The sequence below is a fragment of the Rhinatrema bivittatum genome, chromosome 9 (assembly GCF_901001135.1).
Source record: "Rhinatrema bivittatum chromosome 9, aRhiBiv1.1, whole genome shotgun sequence".
NCBI lineage: Eukaryota > Metazoa > Chordata > Amphibia > Gymnophiona > Rhinatrematidae > Rhinatrema > Rhinatrema bivittatum.
In genome coordinates, this window is record NC_042623.1 from 225,482,349 (window position 1) to 225,501,694 (window position 19,346).

Genomic DNA, 19,346 nt, shown 5'->3' on the forward strand with positions numbered 1-19,346 from the left:
GAAGATAGTTTTTATTGTACAGCACGGTGGCACTGCCCGGGAAGCGGACAGCAGTGAAATGTAGCTCCAGGGATCCTCAGCAGAGAGGACCTGTCTCACTCTAGAGTTGTTGGAGACAGCGCAGTGAACAGAAACAGGTCCCGGATGTAGAGCGCTGAAGCTGTAGGTGAGATAGACTGATAGGTTAGAACTCACTGAAGCAGAAGCTGTATCTTTGGAAGTCTGGCAGGCAGAAGTTGTAGAGTGGCAGGCACCAGGTTAGGGAGAGCAGGCCCTCAAGGAGCGAGTACCTGAGATCCCAGGATAGGCACCTGAAAGAAGGAGGAGCGGGTACCCAAGTTAGTAGAATTACCCCAAAGGGCGAAGAGAGCTTCCTGCGGCAGCTAGGCAGCGGCAGAGCAGCTTAGTCCGGAGCTATTCCAATCCTTGCTAACTCAGTTTGTTAGCAAACGAAGGGCAGGCTAAATTCCAGGATGTGATGACGTCACTCGGAGGGGACGCCCTCGAGGTTCCCTCCATGACGTGGATAAAGACGTGGGTGGCATACGTGCGCACACGCTAGGAGGCCCTCAGGAAAAACATGGCGAACGCCGTCACCATTGCCGATCCGGGGACGCCGGGGAGAGCGGCATGAATACGCGGTGGCAGCCAACTTCCCAAGGCTTGAGGGGAGAGAATGAAGAAAGGTGAGGCACAAAGTTCAAAGCCGTCTGAGACCGACGGATGCAACAGTCTGAACAAGTATAGATACAAGAAGCTGGTAGAGTCTCACCTAATATATTCGATATGGCAACATTTCTATTGTTATCCCTTAATGTCAAGGTACTTAATTCATCATATAAAAGGCACAATTTGTTTAAAGAATTGGGAGTGTTGAGAGCGGATATAGCCTTTATTCAAGAATCACACCTAAGGAGTAGGCACGAGTCACTCTTAAATTCTACTCAATATCCATACCAATTTTTTATCCCGTGCATGAAAATAGCCAAATATATGGGGATTTGTATATTGTTCTCGCAACAAATGGTGTTTGAATGTTAATCTTACATCAGGGATCCCTCTGGTAGCTATCTAATATTGCAGATATTGATAGATGGTATGGAATACACCTTAGTGAACATTTATGCCCCTAACCAGGAGCAAGGGAAATTCTTTGATGAGCTGAATCAGGCGCTAATGAGCCATGGTAAGGGCAAACTAATCCTGGGAGGAGATTTCAACCTAGCAAGGAATCCAGGGCTGGACACCTCTAGGGGGAGTGCAGCGGCAGCAGCAATCCACAGAAAGAAATTAAAAAGTCTGATGGATGACTGTCAAATAATAGATGTTTGGAGGATGCATTATCCCACATCTAGATCTTATACGTACTACATAAGAATATAAGAAATTGCCATGCTGGGTCAGACCAAGGGTCCATCAAGCCCAGCATCCTGTTTCCAACAGAGGCCAAAACCAGGCCACAAGAACCTGGCAATTACCCAAACACTAAGAAGAACCCATGCTACTGATGCAATTAATAACAGTGGCTATTCCCTAAGTATAATTAATTAATAGCCATTAATGGACTTCTCCTCCAAGAACTTATCCAAACCTTTTTTGAACCCAGCTACACTAACTGCACTAACCACCTCCTCTGGCAACAAATTCCAGAGCTTTATTGTGTGTTGAGTGAAAAAGAATTTTCTCCGATTAGTCTTAAATGTGTTACTTGCTAACTTCATGGAATGCCCCCTAGTCCTTCTGTTATTCGAAAGTGTAAATAACCGAGTCACATCTACTCGTTCAAGACCTCTCATGATCTTAAAGACCTCTACCTCTCATTTAACACACTCAAGAATTGATTACTTTCTGATTGACAAGGCGTTGTTTCACTATATAACTAAACCGGACATTAGTCCAGTGGCATGGTCTGATCATGCGGTGGTGTTAGCTGACCTTACCATCCCACAATACGATAAAGGGACCCGGTTTTGGCGCCTATATGACTCACTTTTAATGGATGGAGAGTTTAATAATACTTTAATCACTCAGATGCAGGAATACATATGCCTAAATGATGATGGGGAAATAAATCCTTCAGTAGTGTGGGAATCTCTAAAAGCATATCTGAGGGGTATATTCATCTCTAGGCCTTCATTTCTTAAGAAAAGGGACACTCACAGGGCATCTGAGCTCAGACAAAAAATTGTGAAGCTCATTCAGGAGCATCAGGCTACGGGCTCCCAGAGAATTTGACTTCATTTATCTAGAACTCGGGAAGAACTCACGAGGATAGAGGCAGCCAAGATGGTCCACCTACTGAGTATTGCTAAACGAGAATACTTTGAGGGGGGAAATAAAGCTGGATGCAATCTAGCTCGCAAATTGAAACAAATCACCTACCAAAATATAAAAGCCAAAATAAAAAATGATAAAGGCGAAATCCTCACCAATAATACAGACATTTGCATTTTTTTAATTTCTATGAAACACTATATTCCTCAGAAAAGAATATTAAACAGGAAGACATTGAGGGGTACCTTGAGAGGCTACGCATACCTACTCTATCTGTAGAAGCTCAGGCTAGATTAGACGATGAGATTTCCACAGTTGAAATACTACACTCTATAAAAACATTAAAAATAGGGAAGTCCCCAGGTCCTGATGGCATCATGGCAAAATTCTACAAGCAATTTGCCCCACATATAGTAGCATACCTACAGAAAGTATACAATTATTTAAGAGGGGGAGGATCCTTATCCCATAACTCCAATTTAGCTGGGATAATTTTGCAGAAGCCAGGACAGGACCCCACTGTATGTGGGTCATACAGACCCATATCGTTACTAAACCTGGATCTTAAAATTCTCGCGAAAATATTGGTGGCACGCAAGAACAATTATATAACAGATTTAATACACCAAGACCAAGTGGGCTTTATGCCAGGTCGATTGGCCAGGGATAATATTCGCAAATTGATAGATATGATGTGGTGGGCACATGGCCACAATATAGAATCCATCTTTCTCTCTATCAATGCTGAAAAAGCGTTTGATATGGTGCACTGGCCATTCCTTTTAGAGTCCTACAGAAAATGGGCTTTGGACCCTACTTTCACACCTGGATAGCCAGTCTATATACAAATCCCACGGCATGCCTTAAAATCAATGGGGGATATTCAGATTAATTCCCGGTGAGACGTGGTACTAGACAGGGATGCCCGTTATCACCTCTTCTGTTCGCAATCTTTTTGGAGCCTCTGGCTATCACCATTAGAGATAATGTGGCAATTTTGGGCTTCACCTTTGCGCGCCAAACATTCAAAATCACTTTATTTGCTGACGACATAATGTTTTCACTGACTAAACTACATAATTCACTAACAGCTATAGAAAAGATATCAGGGAGTTTAGTGGAGTGTCCGGATTCAAGGTGAACTGGGAAAAGTCTGAAATCCTTAATCTAACATGCCACCCCGACACGGTACAGGTGGTACAGCCATTCCATCTTTTTCGATGGGCTACCAAAAAAATCAAATACCTAGGAATTAATATAGCGGCCCACCCAATGGATTTATTTAAATTGAATCATACCCCCCTGATAAAGCAGGTATTCCTGGATCTGGATAGATGGTGTAACCTACCTATATCGTGGCTAGGGCGGATCGCGACCGTCAAGATGAATGTCTTACCTAGATTATTGTATTTGTTCCAGTCACTACCAATACTTATTCCCAATGAGCTTCTAAAGCAATGACAAAACAAACTATTTGGATTTCTTTGGAAAAGAAGACCACCGAGAGTCGCTAGGAGTGTGCTATATAAAAGTAAAATAAAGGGGGACTTGGTGTACCTAATATACTATGGTATTATGTGTCAGCACAGATAAGACCTCTGATAGTTTGGCATCAAGTAGCTGAGGCCAAACATTGGGCTACGATAGAACAGTCCCAAATTCCTGATATCCATTGGAGGCTTTAGCCTGGCAAGCCAGGAAAACATGGACACTAAGCACCCATATGCTACCTACCACCCGACATACACTGAACATATGGAATAAGTGGAAAAGCAGACTAGTGGGTAATAAGCAATGTTATTTTCTAACCCATTTGTTCTATAATACTTCCTTTGTGCCATGGCTAGCACCGACCTCCTTTTCCCGATGGAAGGTAAGGGGGCTTACCAGATTTGAGCATGTGTAGGGGGGTGAGGATATTCTTTCTTTTGATTCTTTGAGAGAGAAATATCATCTCCCCCGTACAGAATTTCTAGCATACTTCCAGATCAGACACTATTGTCAAGTCAACCAGATCAAGGCCAACTTAGGCCCGGGGAAATCACTATTGGAAGGGTATTGCTCGGCTCCATTTTATTTTAAGGGCCTGATTGCCAAGGTGTATAAACTGTTAAATAAACTCACACATGAACCGACTCACATTAAAGCCTGGAACACGGACTTAACTAGGGCATATTCTACCACTGACTGGGAAACGCTATGGGGTACGTTTTATAAGAAGCGCATGGGTGTACTTTTGTTTGCACAACCCTGCGCAAACAAGAGTACACCGGATTTTAATAGATACACACGTTAGAGATGTGAATCGTGTCCTCGATCGTCTTAACGATCGATTTCGGCTGGGAGGGGGAGGGAATCGTATTGTTGCCGTTTGGGTGTGTAAGGTATCGTGAAAATCGTTAAAATCGTGAGCCGGCACACTAAAACCCCCTAAAACCCACCCTCGACCCTTTAAATTAAATCCCCCACCCTCCCGAACCCCCCTCCCCCCAAATGCTTTAAATTACCTGGGGATCCAGCGGCTGTCCGGAACGGCGGCGGTCTTATTTCTTGCTCTACTTAATTTTTTCCCTAATATATTTCATTAGCTTAGCTCCAGCTGAGTTTGCCCAAAGGTGGCTAACTGCACTGTTTGTGTAAGACAGGTTTATCCAACTCCCGTTCTCTTAAGGAAATCAAAGCTGCATCTGTGCTTTAAATTACCTGGGGATCCAGCGACGGTCCGGAACGGCGGCGGTCCAGAACAGCCTCCTGCAATTGAATCGTGTTGTCTTCAGCCGGCGCCATTTTCCAAAATGGCGGCACAAAATGGCGGCGGCCATAGACCAACACGATTCGACTGCAGGAGGTCATTCCGGACCCCCGCTGGACTTTTGGCAAGTCTTGTGGGGGTCAGGAGGCCCCCCCAAGCTGGCCAAAAGTTCCTGGGGGTCCAGCGGGGGTCCAGGAGCGATTTCCTGCCGTGAATCGTTTTCCGTACGGAAAATGGCGCCGGCAGGAGATCGACTGCAGGAGGTCGTTAACCCCCGCTGAACGACCTCCTGCAGTCGATCTCCTGCCGGCGCCATTTTCCGTACGGAAAACGATTCGCGGCAGGAAATCGCTCCCGGACCCCCGCTGGACCCCCAGGAACTTTTGGCCAGCTTGGGGGGCCTCCTGACCCCCACAAGACTTGCCAAAAGTCCAGCGGGGGTCCTGAACGACCTCCTGCAGTCGAATCGTGTTGGTCTATGGCCGCCGCCATTTTGCGCCGCCATTTTGGAAAATGGCGCCGGCTGAAGACAACACGATTCAATTGAGGGGGCCGTTCCGGACCGCCGCTGGATCCCCAGGTAATTTAAAGCATTTGGGGGGGGGGTTCGGGAGGGTGGGGGATTTAATTTAAAGGGTCGTGGGTGGGTTTTAGGGGGTTTTAGTGTGCCGGTTTTCCTGCCCCCCCCTTCCCCCGATTTTCGATTTTTTGACGATAAATCGGGGGAATTGGTATTGTATCGTGGCCCTAACGATTTTCGACGATTTAAAATATATCGGACGATATTTTAAATCGTCAAAAAACGATTCACATCCCTAACACACGTATCTTTTAAAATCCGGGGTCAGCGCGCGCAAGGGGGTGAACATTTGTGCACCTTGCATGCGCCGAGTCGTGCGCGCGCTGCCGTTCCCTCTGAGGCTGCTCCGATTTCGGAGGGAATTTTTATTTTGTTCCCCCCACCTTTCCCTCCCTTCCCCTACCTAACCCACCCCCCAGCCCTAACTAAATCTCCCCCTACCTTTATTTTAAAAGTTACACCTGCCCGAGGCTGGCACCACACCCACGACACGCCCGACACCCCCCCCAAGCAAAGCCCCGGGACTTACGCGCGTCCCGGGGCTTTGTGCGCGCCGGCAGCCTATGCAACATAGGCTCGGCACGCGCAGAGGGAGCTTGGGGCAGGTTTTCAGGGGGTACGCGCGTATTTTATGCGCGTACCCCTTTGAAAATCTGCCCCTATATGGGCAACTGAATAAAGCCTCCATATCATCAGCTCTGGTGGAAAATGGATATAAGCAACTTTACCGGTGTTACCTTACTCCAGACCGAATGGCGAAAATTTCATCCAAATCCAACGGCAATTGCTGGAGAGGCTGTAACATGTTGGGCACATATATACACATGTGGTGGTCAGGAGAGTATATTAAGCCCCTCTGGAAAAAGATTGAACGTCACCTGACCCAGATATTGAAAGAACCTATTCACCTCCGCATGGAAACGGCATTACTGAATGAACTTCAGCAAGGCCTCCACAAGTTGCAACACCCCTTGGTCATACAGATGTGTCTTGCAACAAGAATTGAAATAGCTAAAGAGTGGAAAACGTCTAAGTGCCTGTCTTTGCCTGCAGTATTAATAAGATTGGACAATGTATGCACGATGAATCAGATGATGGCGGTGAAGCACCACAATCTGAAAAGGTTTAATACAACCTGGGAACCTTATCTCAACTGGGTCTCAATCAAAACAGGACCAGAGACAAACACAGATTGCAAATAACATCTTTATTGTTGGACCTTGATTACGAAAGACTAAAGAGGTTAGGACTTTTCAGCTTGGAGAAGAGACGAATGAGGGGGGATATGATAGAGGTGTTTAAAATCATGAGAGGTCTAGAACGGGTAGATGTGAATCAGTTATTTACTCTTTCGGATAGTAGAAAGACTAGGGGGCACTCCATGAAATTAGCATGGGGCACATTTAAAACTAATCGGAGAAAGTTCTTTTTTACTCAACGCACAATTAAACTCTGGAATTTGTTGCCAGAGGATGTGATTAGTTCAGTTAGTATAGCTGTGTTTAAAAAAGGATTGGATAAGTTCTTGGAGGAGAAGTCCATTACCTGCTATTAAGTTTACCTAGAGAATAGCCACTGCCATTAGCAATGGTAACATGGAATAGACTTAGTTTTTGGGTACTTGCCAGGTTCTTATGGCCTGGATTGGCCACTGTTGGAAGCAGGATGCTGGGCTTGATGGACCCTTGGTCTGACCCAGTATGGCATTTTCTTATGTTCTTATGTTCTTACGATACAGTGGATTGTAATGGGGGATATTGTAAGCAAGATATAGCTGACATGTATGAGATGGACGACGGACAAATTTCTGATAGAAACAGACAACGACTCTCAACAGAGGGGGGTGGGAGGGGATGGGGGATTTACAAACCTTGGAAACATGTAAAAATGGTGTTTAACAATTTGTCTTACATTTTCATTACTGTGTATATTCCATGTTTAATACCAATAAAAATGTTAAAACAGAACAAAACAAAAAACATGTCCCTGGATTTAACTGAGACACCGACTGGAGCTTGGGGGCTCTCTTCTGCCTGGGACAGCTGCGAGAGCCCTGATGGTGTTGACAGGAGTGAGGGGGTGGAGAATAGTACTTCCTTTGGCAAAAGGAAGACTTCCTTTGTTCCTGTCTCGCCAGCCTTCTAGAAGAGGAGGAGGATGGGTCTGGAGTGCTGACGGAGAGTTGTTAGAGCGTTTCACAATGATTCCGGAGTTAGGCCACTGCTTCCCTCACTCTATCTCTGAAGAGATTTTCCTCTGTACATGGCATGTAGGCAGTCATTCCTGTACCTCTGGTCGGAGATCCAATGCCCGCAGCCATGCCATTCTGTGGGCACCAATTCCTGCTGCAGACACTCTTGATATCATCTCAAAAACTTCGTAGGTCGCTTGGACCTCATGTTTTCCGCACTCAAGGCCCTTATGCACTAGCGACATGAGGGTGTCCTGCTGCTATTGAGGCAGCTGCTTGGCCACCTCCTGCACCTGCTTCTAGATATCCTGCGAGTGCTGGCTCATATAGAGCTGGTAGGCAGCAATGCGGGCAATAAGCATGGCGCCTTGAAACACCCTCCTCCCAAGAGAGTCCATCACTCTATGGTCCTTCCCCGGGGACACTGAGGAATGAGTTCAAGAACTCATGGCCCTCTTGAGAGTGGATTTGACCACCACTGACTAGTGGGGCAGCTAACACTTATTGAATTTGGCAGCCTTCTGGATGACGTAGACCCTGTCCATCTTATGAGGGGCACTGTGAAGGGGTGTTCCCATATCCTCAGCAGCAGCTCCTTAAGGAACTCATGCACTGGGACAACCATGATCTCTTTAGGAGGCTCCATGAACTGGAGGATTTCATTTTGTGCCTGGCATCCTCCTCCATTAATTACTGAAATGGGATAACTTCTGCCATACTCTCACAAACCTTGCGAAGGTCAGGTTCTCAGGCAGAGACTTCCTTCGCTCCTCTGGAGGAAAAGGGTCTAATGGGAAATCCCTCGGAGGAGGACTCCGAATCATCATCCCCGCAGGGGTCCTCATCTTCACTGTAAGCTACAGGGGATGGGGCCCTAAGTGCTCGGCCTTCATCCAGAGTTGTGGACACCGGTAAAACAGGCAATGACCACCGTATTGGTAGGGGGAGGTATCGGTGTCTCCTCTGTCTCCATGTGTTAGTAGGGGGAGTAAACCCCAACATCTGGACTGGTGTAACAGGATTCAAAGAAATTAAATTAAATTATCAGATAAGTTAAATTTCTCCATATCTAGGGTTATAGTTTTATGAATGTCACTACAGAACTGTAAAGAAATCTACTTCTTAAATGATTTATAGCCATCTATGGGTATATATTAAGGGTTTTCTATGAATATAGCTTGTATATTCTAAATATTTTAGAAGCATGTTACTGACAGGGTACAGAGAAACATGTCTGTTCATACACGCACACAGAGAAAGGGTGTTGGGAAGAATATGTCTCCTCTCTTTCTCCCCATGGAGAAAGACTGCTGAGTGGTAAACAAGGTGGGAGACAGAGAGATAAAAGTAAGCAAGCTGGGCATTATCATACGTCTTAGCTTTATTCTTTGTATTCACATTTCAGTTGCGAGTGAATCAGGATGAGCCGATGGAAGACTACCTGATAAAGATGGAGGATGGCAGAGAAAATGAGGGCAGTGGAGTTTCCTGCAGGCCGGGAGTCGGGCAGACAAACTGGGACCAAATGAGGACAAATGTCATCAACGAGATCATAAATACAGAGAAGGACTATATCAAGCATCTCAAGGACATCTGTGAGGTATTTATCATACTGTGATAATATTAGGGTTACAGCGTATCATGCACTGCATTGACAATCCAGGGCCAATTTTCAAAGAGATTAAACCTGTAACATTTGGAGTCAGGCTCCTAAATGGGACCTTTTGAAGCTTTACTAGGGTTTAAGTGCTTTAATTTAGGATTCTAGTTTCACTAGGCCCCTAAATGTAGAATCCTAAAAAGTGGATGGCTATACAGGTAGATTAGATGTAGGGCGAGGAAATAAAAGAGGTCACTAACCAAAGGGTTTAGATCCCTAACTTTTGGAGTTAGGATTCTAAATTTGCTCTTTTAAGAACTTACTAGGGATGAGTCCCAAAATTTAGTCTCCTAGATTCATTAGGGGCCCAAATTTACGGCCTAAAAATGGGTGGCTATGGGAGCAGAGTTAGGGAAGGGAAAGAAAGTTTGGAGCTAGCACTGGTTTTCAGGACTAGGCAGCTACCCTAGGAGCCTTACGTCTAGGCACATGAATAGCAGGCCTAAATTCAGGGGCCTAATTTTTAGGTTCTAAATGTATTTGAATTTTCAGTTGAAAACATATGTCCTAAGTTCAGCTGAAAATAGGTACCAGGCATCTAACTGGGGGCCTAAATTTTGAAGCTCAGTTTTTTATGAATATCAGCCTCATAGTTAGATGCTTAGTACGTATTTTCAGCACTAGACAAATTAATAGCAATCCTAAATTTATATGAATTTTTAGCTGAAAGGTCCCTAAGTTCAACAGAAAATAGGCATCTAACTTAGGGTCCTAAATTTAAGAGCTCAACTTATTTTGAATATTGGCTTCAATGCTACTACAGTTTAGCTCTATAGTAAAGGTGGTGAGTAATAGTAACCTTATGATATATTGTGGCGTACCATAACTATTTGATTACAGCGCTTGAATTATATACTGGGACAGCATCACAACATATTACCGAAAAAAAATGTGATTGCAACCACCAAGGCATTAATAGCTTCACTACACATGTGCTATTTGGTCTTGTTAAATTCTGGTTTTTAAAGGGTGTCAGGACTTTACCTGTCTTCCCAAGCTGATTATACATTAAGGGGGATATAAATAGAAGTTTTAAGTTGGTAAATCCACTTTTACCCATGTAAAAATGTGGGCTGATTATTGCTTCTTCCCCACCATATGGGTAAAATTACATGCACATATTTGTACCTGGCCAAGAAAAGAAGCAGTTAGGTCAGCAGAGGGAAATTTTGTGTGATTGCATAATGAAATCTCCACGTATAATTTCCGGTGTGTACATTCCATGCACCAGCCACATTTTCAGTGAGCAAGGAAGTTCATTATGCTGTGCGAATGCTGAACATGTGCTAAGATGAGCCAAGTCTTTGCTTGAATATAACACAGTAACAGTAGATTGGGTGAAAAGAAGACCAAAAGTTCAGTCTCTCTCAGATGCCTCATGGTGAGCCAGGGAGAACGGCGTAAATATAAGCTTGTTACAATCGGTCTGTCTCCCAATACAGCTGCATTAATTGATCAAAACATAGCACCTCTTTTAGACAGAACCTCTAGTGCAGTTGTGTAGGTTATGATATCTTTTAAAGGACCTAACAAAAATGTGTACTAAATGAGCTTTGAAGTTACATACAGCACCAGAACTTGCAAGTTTCTTCGCTCAACATATCTTCCACCTAATCGAACGTTAAAGGCCTTTCTCCATGCCTTTGTGGGGGATCTCCAGGATGACTGGGTAACTCTCTTATACCCTGGGCAGAGTTCTCCTACAACCGCCACAGTCATTCTGCCACCAACTTGTCTCCCTTCCAGATGGTCTACGGGAAGACTCTTAGACCTCCCTTGCCCCTGCCTCTGACGGTACCATCTCCTGCAGCGCAACTAACAGCACGTCAGTTACGCGACCTTTGGAGTTCTACCCAAGAGAAGCTCCGATTGACGGCGGCCAAGGCAAAGATGTTTGCCGACAGGTTACGGCGGCCGGCACCTGTTTTTCTCCCGGGAGATAAAGTGTGGTTGAGCACCAGAAACATCCAACTACGGACTCCTTCCATGCGCCTGGCTCCCAGGTATATTGGTCCATTTGCTGTGGCGGAGCGAGTAGGTGCAGTATTCTACCGGCTACGACTACCGTCCACCCTGAGGATTCACAGTGTCTTCCATGTGTCTCTCCTCAAGCCTGTGGTTCTATCTAAATTCCACGATAAATCTCCTACGCCCACCAACACGTCTGCTGAGCAAGATTACATTTATCACGTGAAGGATGTACTGGACGTACGGTTTCACCATCGCAGATGGGAGTACCTCCTCTCCTGGGAGGGTTACGGTCCCGAGGATAATTCATGGGAGCCATCCTCGCACATCCTGGACAAGAAACTTCTTCGCCAGTTCCATTTGGACCATCCTGCGAAGCCCAAGCCCCCGGGAAGGAGAGGGGGTACTATTATGGTCCTGGGCCATGCCCCGGTCCCTCCACTTACCTCAGGGACCGCCCAGGCTGCTGCGACACTTCTCCGGGCCTGCTCGACCCTGGCTGCAGTTCTCCCTCCTCGAGGGAGATGCCGTCGTTGCTCCGTGGCTGGCCCCGCCCCCTAGGTGCGCGCGCGCACGCAGGGGCTCTGCTCTTAAAGGGGCCAGCACAGGAAATGCAGTCCTGCCCTGGGATGACATCAGACGCTCCCAGGGTATTTAACCCTGCAACAGGATCTCTTCCCTGCCTTGCAATGAGGTTCACTCTGTAAGAGTTGCTAGTTGCTGCTTCAGATCCTTCGGCTTCTGACTCCTGGCTTTCGACTCCAGCTTCCATCCACTGACTTCTGATCCAGCTTCGTCCTTGGCTTCCAACTTCGGCTTCGTCCACGAGGCCTCGCCTAAGTCCAAGCGGCCCGGGTCCTCATGAGCTCCTCTCGGGGGGACTGCAGGCTTCAGTGGTGAAGTTCCAGTTGGCCTCCTGGCTCCAGCTCTTCGTCATCATTTCCGGGATACCACCACGCAGGAGACCACTCGAAAGTCCAAGCGGCCCGGGTCCTTACGGGCTCCTCCTGGGGGGACCTCGGGTCTCCAGTGGTGAAGATCTCTTGGTCTCCTGTCTGTGCCGCCTCCCAGCTTCAACACCCACCTAGTATCTCCTCAGTGAGTCACCAACTGTCCAAGCCAGCCCAAGGGTTCACGAATCCAACACCCCCTCTGCAAACTACTATCCAAAAGAGGTCTAACCTACTACATCTACGCAGACAATGTACAAATTCTGCTCCCCTCAAATCATCCTTCGAAAACACTCTGAAAACTTGGGACATCCACCTGTCGGATATAAATCAACTCCTTGCACAACTGTCACTCTCCCTCAACCATAAAAAAACTGAAATCCTACACCTAACAAACCGCACCACCCTCGATCTCAAACACCATAATACTGCAACTTTCATGAGCAAACAGTTAACCCCTTCAGCCAGGAACCTCTGTGTCACCCTGGACGCCGAAATTAACCTCAAAAAGCACATCAACACCATCATGAAAGATGGATTTTTCAAACTCCAGATCCTCAAAAGACTCAAACCGCTCCTCTTCCCACATAACTACAGAACCGTTCTCCAAACTTTACTCTTCTCAAAACTTGATTATTGCAACTCCCTCCTACTCGGCCTCCCCACCACCATGATCAGACCACTGCAGCTACTACAAAATGCAGCAGCCAGATCACTCACAAACAAAAAAACAATCAGACCACATCACTCCCATCCTCAAGACCTCCACTGGCTACCCATCACTTTCAGAATACAACATAAAACCCTAACACTCATCCATAAGACACTCCACAATGACAACTTGGACTGGCTAAGCACGCCACTACGCTTCTACTGACCACGAAACCTCCGCTCCACCAACACTGGTCTTCTCCCCATCCCCACCAAGAAAGAAGCACATCTAACCACAACGAGAGAACTGTAGTCAGACCGTCACTTTGGAACATCCTTCCAGCACAACTGAGAACTGAAAGCTCTACTCAGCTCTTCAAAAAACACTTAAAAACCTGGCTCTTCCGACAAACCTTCCCCCAATGACCCAACACCCCCTTCCACCCCCCCCTAGTCCCACCTCCCTGGTTTTAGGCCCCCCTTATTACATTTCATTTTCCCTCCCCCCCCCCCTTCCATACCATCCCCCAGTGTTCTTACATCACCCCATAATATTTTTAAAGCCCCACCCTCCCTGTAGCATTATACCTGTTCAAGCAACCCTTGTTAGACCCACGTTCCACATATTTTCCTCGTTTCTAAGTTACCCATGTTACATGCTTGTTTTATGTGTTACCAAGTTTCACTGTAAGAAATAAGAACCCCCCCCCCCCCCCACTTATTTCATTTCCGTTCCCTGTAAACCGATGTGACATCACTGATCTAATGTCGGTATATAAAAATGAATGAATGAATGAATGAATAAATAAATAAATCTCATCCATAAGAAAATCCTCCATTACTGGGGATGTCTCCTTCCATTTCAGGGCAATAAGATTGCTATTGAGTTTCAAGTATACCAGAGTTTTTCCTGTATATAAACAAGCTCATTAGGGCTAGTTAAGTACATGATATGTTTCCTCTGAAATGCATACCTAATTTAAAATCTAAATGCTAATCAGGCTTACTCTGACTCCTCTGTGCTTATCTGCAGACAAAAATTGCTGCAAAGCTTGGGCTGTTTTTAACTATTTCCTTTATGCTAAGCTTGCTCAAGTTGGAATGTTAGGGCACATTGCATGTTTTACAGATCCATTCATTTTTACCCACAGGGTTACATTAAGCAGTGCCGTAAAAGAGCAGACATGTTTACGGAGGACCAGTTGAAGACAATCTTTGGAAACATCGAGGACATCTACAAGTTCCAAAAAATATTTCTGAAAGTACTTGAAAAGAAACTCAACAAAGATTTGCCTCATTTGAGTGAAATTGGCTCCTGCTTCTTGGAATTTGTAAGTGGAGGCACAGGTTCCCTTATTTGTTAGATCTTATAGACTGCATTTTCCATCCAACAGTTCTAGATGGATTAGAAAAGCACATTCATAACTGTAGAAGGTATGTAATCCATAACAGACATTATAAAACCTTAACAATTACAGTAAGCATATGAGGTACATGCATGGGACTGCATAAGTTTTGCAGATTGTACGTAAGGCATACAGTAGTGATGCCAGTTTCTTGGGTCATGCTATGGCCTGCCTAGAATACCAGTTCTGTAAAATAAACACAGAAACGAGCCCTTGTTGTACTGGGGATTTTGTTACTCCCTGTTGGAAACTAAAAGGAAAATTTGTTCTGTGTCAGCAAACAGATTTCCAGATTTACTCTGAATATTGCAACAATCATCCCAGTGCCTGCACGGAGCTCTCCAAACTCACCAAAGTCAGCAAGTATCTTTACTTCTTTGAAGCCTGCCGACTTTTACAAAAAATGATTGATATCTCGTTGGAAGGATTCCTCCTGACACCAGTGCAGAAAATCTGCAAGTATCCACTGCAGCTGGCGGAGCTTTTAAAATATACCCACCCCCAACACAGGTACGTCCGTCATAGGGAAAGAGAGGAGAGTAGGTATACCCTTCCATTCAGGGGATTGAACTTGACAGGTGGTTCGCAGTTTAGGAGTTCTTTTGGACACTAAACTGTCTACGTGAGATCAGATAAAAACTATGGTCCATAATTCTTTCCTGCTGCACCTTGTTGATCTATAAATTATGACATTTGCTGGTGATTCAGGATATAAAAACTTAATAAATGTGTTAGTCGTAAGTCACATACTACTACACTGTGTATTGATTTTTAAAACTTGCATTTATTAACCCCCACTCTTAAGACCTGATATCACTCATGCCACTGCATTTTAGAACATCTGTAACCATTTAAGGGCCACCCCTTACCAGCCCTAATAGAGAGCATTACAATAGTGTAAGGGCTGGTAAGGGGTGTCCCTTTAATGGTTACAGATGTTTCAAAATGAAGTGGCATGAGTGATAGCAGCTCTTAAGAGGCATGATCATATCATGACCATTTTATTATATGATTTACATTGACTGCCAGTTTGTCAACAAATTTAATTTATCTATCATATTCTGATGCTTGTGTAAACAGGGCCATGAATTTTTGACTCCTTATATTCCTACTAAGTTGCAAATCAATATCTCTTGAACTCTCCAGCTAGGTTAGCACAATTCAGCATTCAGATTTGTTGTACCAGTTTTATGGGACAAGGTACCCTTGGAGATTCAATTAGGAGACTACCTGAGGTTTCAGAAAGAGCTTAAGTTCTGGTTGTTCAGTGACGTTTTTGGAGACCTGTGTTTGAAGGAATAGGCCAGAATCAGATTTAGGAATAGGCAATATAGGCTATAAAGTCAGCATTGGTTACCGTGGAGGGATGCCTGTAATCCTCTATAGAGTTTTGAGCTGATATTAGAGAGGAGGTTAATAAAGCAAGTTACAAAAATAAACACACTGAGTAGCAATTTGTGTGATGGTGCTGGAAGTGGGTAAACCTGCCTCTTCCCTTCTTCTCTCTCTGGGGTCGATGTAATAAACTGCGCTGACCCCAGCTGCAGGTTTTAACTCCTGTTTCAACATGGGATTTTTGGCGCTCACCTAACTCCAGCATGTAATAGGGGTTTTAGTGCCGGAAAAACCTATGCTAAAACCGAGCTGAAACCTGTGGCAAGGTTAGCATGTCTCATGCTAATTGCAGGGTATTAGGCCTGATTAGCTATTACCTTGTAATGCAAGAAGGCACACTAGCGGGGAAACTGCCCACTACACCTCCTTTAATTGTGGGAAATTGAAGTCCTGTTCAGAGGTAGGAGAAAAGCTTCCCGTAGTAGAGAGAAGTGAACCCCCCTCAGTTGCGTTGGGCTGGGTCAGGTGAGTCCTTCCTGCCTCCCCTCCCAAGCAGACCGAACACCTCCTCACCTTAACAAAAATTAGCTGGGCCAGAGCTGAACTTTCTCACCCTCCCGAACCCTCTCCTACCCGACAAAGAACACTCCAAACAGCCTGGGCCGGGCTGGACCAGAGTGAAAATCCTTTACTCTCCCAAATCCCCTTCCTAACCATCTACACAGCCTGAGCCCTCCAAAATGCCACCACCACCACCAAGCAACCCCAGCCCAGAGAAGAACTTACCTCCTCCAGCAGGGCTGCTCCCTCTACTGGCAGCCGATTGGTACTTTCGCTGTCAGTTGTCAGTGAAAGGACAATCTGCTCAAAGGGGACTGATCTTTCCACTGGCAACTGTTAGTGGAGGACCAATTGGCAGATAGTGAAGGAATGAATATATTAATATTAAGTGCCTCTCAAGAGCTTAGGCCAGGGTCAGATTTAAGATTATGGCGCCCACAGGCAGAGGACTAGGGGAAAAAGAGGTTTTTTTGCCCCCTGGAAATCAGAGCAGCCGAGGAGTCCCAGTTTTTAAGTGCCTTCAGAATTCTGCCACATGGTGATTTATTTTTATAACTTGCATTTATTAACCTCCTCTGTAATAACAGCTCAAAACTCTGTAGAGGATTACAGGCATCCCTCCATGGTAACCAATGCTGAATTTATCAGGTATATGTGACAAATCATACATGGCTCAGTGAACATCCTTTCCTCCCAGAGATTTCCAGGATGTTGGCGCTGCATTATCAGCCATGAAGAATGTGGCGAGACTCATCAATGAACGTAAGCGTAGGCTGGAAAACGTGGACAAGATTGCACAGTGGCAGAGCGCCATCGAGGAGTGGGAGGTGAGCACCAGGATTCAGTAGTTGGCCTGGGCGAGAAAGTGTTTCTTTCACACACAAACTGCATCTTTTCTCTTCCTGCTTGGCCTGCCTGACCATTCCTGGCACTGTGGCAACATTTCTCCCTTTCAAGGTGAATAATGTACCCCATCCCTATCATGGGGAGAGTCAGTTGTGCCTTGTAGATGGGATCTAAAACTAGACCACCAGGGTTGGATGTATTAAAGTCCTGTGGGGGAGTGCAGGGTTAGGGGTATGCAATGGAGTATGGGGTGGGATGCAAGCAGGAACTTCAAGGTGTGTGGGGAGGGATGTTTTCAGGCATATTGAGCTACTATGAGGCAAATTAAAGTCTACAGCCCTTCTCCCCACCCTTTTCCAGCATCTATCACCTGGGGATGTGGGAGATGGTGGGGGGGGGGGTCTATGTGTGGTGCACCTTCTCAGGCCAGACATAGCATCATAGAAACAAACCTGGTAGGGTATTGTTATAAAATATGCATGTACAATCTTCATTTAGAATTTGAAATAAATGAGTAAATGTAATGTATAAATGGAAATATAAACAGAAAACTTAAATTTATTTTAAGGCCAGTTAAATGAGTACAGTACTGTATACCTATATATATGTATAAGTACTGCCTCAGATGTTCCCCTGGAGGGCAGCTGATCAAGTTGTATTACTCATGTCATAGACATAGTGTCCTGTTTTATTAGTCCCACTACACCAGGCAAAATGCAGATCTGTAATGAGGACTGCAAACTGAAACTAAAGTAAACGACCCCCTACCACTCCAGCTTTCTCATGCATACAAAAGTGGAGGTATAATTATTGGAAATCCCTTGGCTGGCTGCAATTTTAGATGTGTGCACATTTGTCAGGTTCCTAGGCTTGTGCTTTCTGTCCCAATCTGTAATGCAAGAGGATGAGACTCCATGGGGATTCAGCCAACACTCTGCTCAAGCATGCAAGACTCAGTCCCCATGTAGTCTATTGTATGAAGCCTCAGCCAACAATCTGTTTGAACACAAGATGCCATCCCCCTGTAGTCTAGGTTTGAGAACTCGGCTGCCATGCTGCTCAGCTATGTGAAACTTTATCCCCATATAGCGTACGGCCCCGGAACTCTACCGACACTTTGCTTGGGCACACAATTTTTGGGGGAGGCAGGGAAGTTTAGACTAAAATGAGAAGCACTTGCTTTTTCACTTCTGTGCATAAAAATAAAATGCTTTCCTGCGTACCAGGGTGAAGATATCCTGGTGAGAAGTTCTGAGCTTATCCACTCTGGAGAATTAACCAAAATCTCTCTGCCACAAGCCAAGAGCCTGCAGAGGATGTTCTTCTTGTTTGACCACCAGCTCGTCTTCTGTAAGAAGGTAATTACAGATTTCAGGCTTTTCTTACATGGTGATGAGGCCCTTCTTCTATCCACCATGCTGTTCCTCCAGAAATGGAGATTTCAGTTTGTCATGCTTTGTCTCGGGGGCACCCACTGCTTATCGTGCACTGCTTGTCACGCTCCACCCCAGAGCAATCCATTTTGCACACAGTGCTCTGCCATGTTTGAGGAAGAAATATGTCAATTCATTCCAGTTTGCCTCTGGGGACTTTCATTCCCTTCCAGTCTCCACCTCAGGGGCAGGGGGACCACCGCACTACTTGGAGGAAAGGGGCTCTCTATTTATCCCATTTTGCTTCAGGGGAACCCTCTCTGCACACTATGCCAGGCTTGGCTAACTCCGGTCCTTGAGAGTCACAGACAGGCCAGGTTTTCAAGATATCCACAATGAATATGCATGAGACAGATTTGCATGCACTACCTCCATTGTACGCAAATCTATCTCCTGCATATTCATTGTAGATATCCTGAAAACCAGGCCTGTTTGTGGCTCTCGAGGACCGGAGGCCACTCCTGCACTATGCTCTGCCTTGGGGGAGAGGAGAGATCTCCACTCATCCCCCTTTGACTCAGATGCCCTCCTCGTGCTCCATTCTTCATCTTGAAGGGAAGGAGGAGGGTCTCTGTACTTATCCCATTTTGCCTCAAGGAGTATGCCATGTGCATGCTTTGCTGTGAGGAATGAGGGACTCTCTACTTATCCCATTTTGACTTAATGGATATGCCCTGTGTACTGTTCTTTGCCTTGTGGAGGCTGTCTACCAGTGTTCCCTCAAATTTTGGGGGGAGTG

The 19,346-nt window shown here is 45.5% G+C and overlaps 1 protein-coding gene across 3 annotated transcripts in view; it reads left to right on the forward strand.

Annotated features, from left to right (window-relative positions):
* The window catches only part of LOC115098785 (rho guanine nucleotide exchange factor 4-like), a 180,170-nt gene that overhangs the window by 95,716 nt on the left and 65,108 nt on the right, over positions 1 to 19,346 (forward strand). For all 3 annotated transcript variants that reach the window (XM_029615723.1, XM_029615725.1, XM_029615724.1), the window contains 5 exons: positions 9,203 to 9,397; positions 14,178 to 14,357; positions 14,710 to 14,942; positions 17,026 to 17,155; positions 18,401 to 18,532. In XM_029615723.1, the coding sequence (XP_029471583.1) occupies positions 9,203 to 9,397; positions 14,178 to 14,357; positions 14,710 to 14,942; positions 17,026 to 17,155; positions 18,401 to 18,532 (870 nt within the window). The remainder of the gene's footprint in view (positions 1 to 9,202; positions 9,398 to 14,177; positions 14,358 to 14,709; positions 14,943 to 17,025; positions 17,156 to 18,400; positions 18,533 to 19,346) is intronic.